Here is a 2,233-nt window from a genome sequence, read left to right on the forward strand (position 1 = left end):
GACTTTAAGAATATAATTTAGGAAAAGCATAATAAATAAACCTGCAGAGGGAAAAGACAGTGGAGTTAACATTGGAAATCTTTATAGCACAAATAAAAACAGTGGAAGAAAGATCTCACCCTCTGAAAAGATTCATAAAGTTGAAAAGCCTCTAATAAGGCTAACAAAGAAAACAGAAGACAATAATTACCAATAACCAGGATTGAAACATACCATCCCACTCCGACCGCAGCACACGTGGGTCGGGGAGCGTGGCGGCTGGGCCCTACGGGCCAGCAGGCGGGCTTGCGGGGCGGCGGCGCCGGGCGGGCGGCACGGGGCGGGCGGCCCGGCGAGCCCACCAGCCACTGCGGGACCCGACAACGCTCAGGCCTCGCCACAGGTGAAGCAGGAACCCCCGTGGGCGTGTCCCCGGCGGGGCTCAGGTCCCAGCCTCCCGCGTCCAGGCGGTGCTCCCCAGCCTCAGGGCCTTTATGTCTCCGTGGCTCCGTGGAGGGAGATTGGTTCGGTTTGATTACTTTAGAAAAAATGGCCTTGTCAGCCCAACAGATACTCAGATGGTTCAACTCAGCTAAGTCGAGCCGCTTCATTAATGCCACACAACTCACAAAACGTTTTCCAAGACCAGGGAAAACATGGTTACTAAGCTCTTCTGCTTGGCCTCAGATGTCCTCTGACAATTGTTTTCTCCAGTGGGGATTTAAGACTTACAGAACTTCCTCCTTATGGAGTAATTCCCAGTCTACCAACTCAAGTAGGCAAGAGAATAATTCTGCCCAAAGCACTCTGCTTCCTTATGTGAATGAGCAGTCAGAGAAGACACAGAAGATGCCCTACTTTGACTCCGACCTGACTCTAGAAGAACTGGACTATTTGCCTCCCTTGTCTCCATTGCATCCACCTTCCGAAGAAGAGGCTGTTCAGACTGTTGCACACCCTCCACTGCCTCCAGATTCATTCACACTTCGAGACTATGTAGATCATTCTGAGACTCTGCAGAAGTTAGTGTTTTTAGGAGTGGATTTGTCCAAGATAGAAAAATATCCGAATGCAGCCAACCTTCTTCTAAGACTGGATTTTGAAAAGGACATTAAGCAAATACTCCTGTTTCTCAAGGATTTGGGTTTAGAGTATAACCAGTTGGGAACATTCCTGACTAAAAACTATGCTGTTTTCTCTGAAGACCTTGAAAATCTTAAGATCAGGGTGGCTTATCTACAATCAAAAAATTTTAGTAAGACAGATATTGCACAGATGGTCAGAAATGCCCCATTTCTGCTGAATTTTTCAGTGGAAAGACTGGATAACAAATTGGGATTTTTTCAAAAAGAACTTGAACGTAGTGTGAAGAAGACTAGAGATCTAGTTGTTCGTCTTCCAAGGCTACTAACTGGAAGTCTGGAACCTGTGAAAGAAAATATGACGGTTTATCGTCTTGAACTTGGTTTTAAACATAATGAAATTCAGCATATGATCACCAAAATCCCAAAGATGCTAACTGCAAATAAAAGGAAACTTACGGAGACTTTTGATTATGTTCACAATGTGATGAGCATTCCCCACCACATCATTGTCAAGTTCCCACAGGTATTTAACACAAGGTTGTTTAAAATCAAAGAAAGATACCTATTTCTTACCTATTTGGGAAGAGCACAGTATGATCCAGCAAAACCTAATTACATGTCTTTGGACAAATTAGTATCTATTCCTGATGAAATATTTTGTAAAGAGATTGCCAAAGCCTCTCTACAGGACTTTGAAAAATTCTTAAAAACTCTTTAGTTTTTGATCAATATTAACATGTAATGTTGTAAAATGAACATATGTATGAGTAAAATATATTTTAAAAAAAAGAAACATACCATCCCAGAACTTGAAGACATCAAAATAATCACAAAGGAATGCTATAGACAACTGCACATGGACTGATTTTACACCCATAGGATAATAAAGGCCTCCTCTCCTGGGGTCAGTGGAGTCCACTGATGGGCTTATTTATCAAAAAATATCTACCATAACTCATTCATAAATTTAATAAAAAATATTCCTATATGAATTAGGAAATTGAATTTGGTTTTTGAAATTTAAAAAAAAAATGAAATTTTCTGGCTCTTAGAGTTTCCCTGGAGAATCCTACCATATATTTAAAGATGCACTAACATAAATTCTACACAGTCTTTTCCAGGAATAAAGATAGATGGGATATGTCTCAATTTATTTTACAAGACTAATA

The 2,233-nt window shown here is 41.2% G+C and overlaps 1 protein-coding gene across 1 annotated transcript; it reads left to right on the forward strand.

The window, feature by feature from the left end:
* The first annotated feature begins 347 nt into the window (after positions 1-347).
* LOC106145592 (transcription termination factor 3, mitochondrial) lies at positions 348-1,857 on the forward strand. The gene has a single exon (XM_040291358.2). It carries the CDS (start codon positions 529-531, stop codon positions 1,780-1,782), a length of 1,254 nt encoding a protein of 417 aa, XP_040147292.2. The 5' UTR covers positions 348-528; the 3' UTR covers positions 1,783-1,857.
* The last annotated feature ends 376 nt before the right edge of the window (positions 1,858-2,233 follow it).

Source organism: Ictidomys tridecemlineatus, unplaced genomic scaffold, assembly GCF_052094955.1.
Source record: "Ictidomys tridecemlineatus isolate mIctTri1 unplaced genomic scaffold, mIctTri1.hap1 Scaffold_38, whole genome shotgun sequence".
Classification (NCBI taxonomy): Eukaryota; Metazoa; Chordata; class Mammalia; order Rodentia; family Sciuridae; genus Ictidomys; species Ictidomys tridecemlineatus.

Excerpts from the sequence above, each read along its gene's own strand:
- LOC106145592 (XM_040291358.2), top strand. The coding sequence starts at position 529 with ATGGCCTTGTCAGCCCAACAGATACTCAGATGGTTCAACTCAGCTAAG.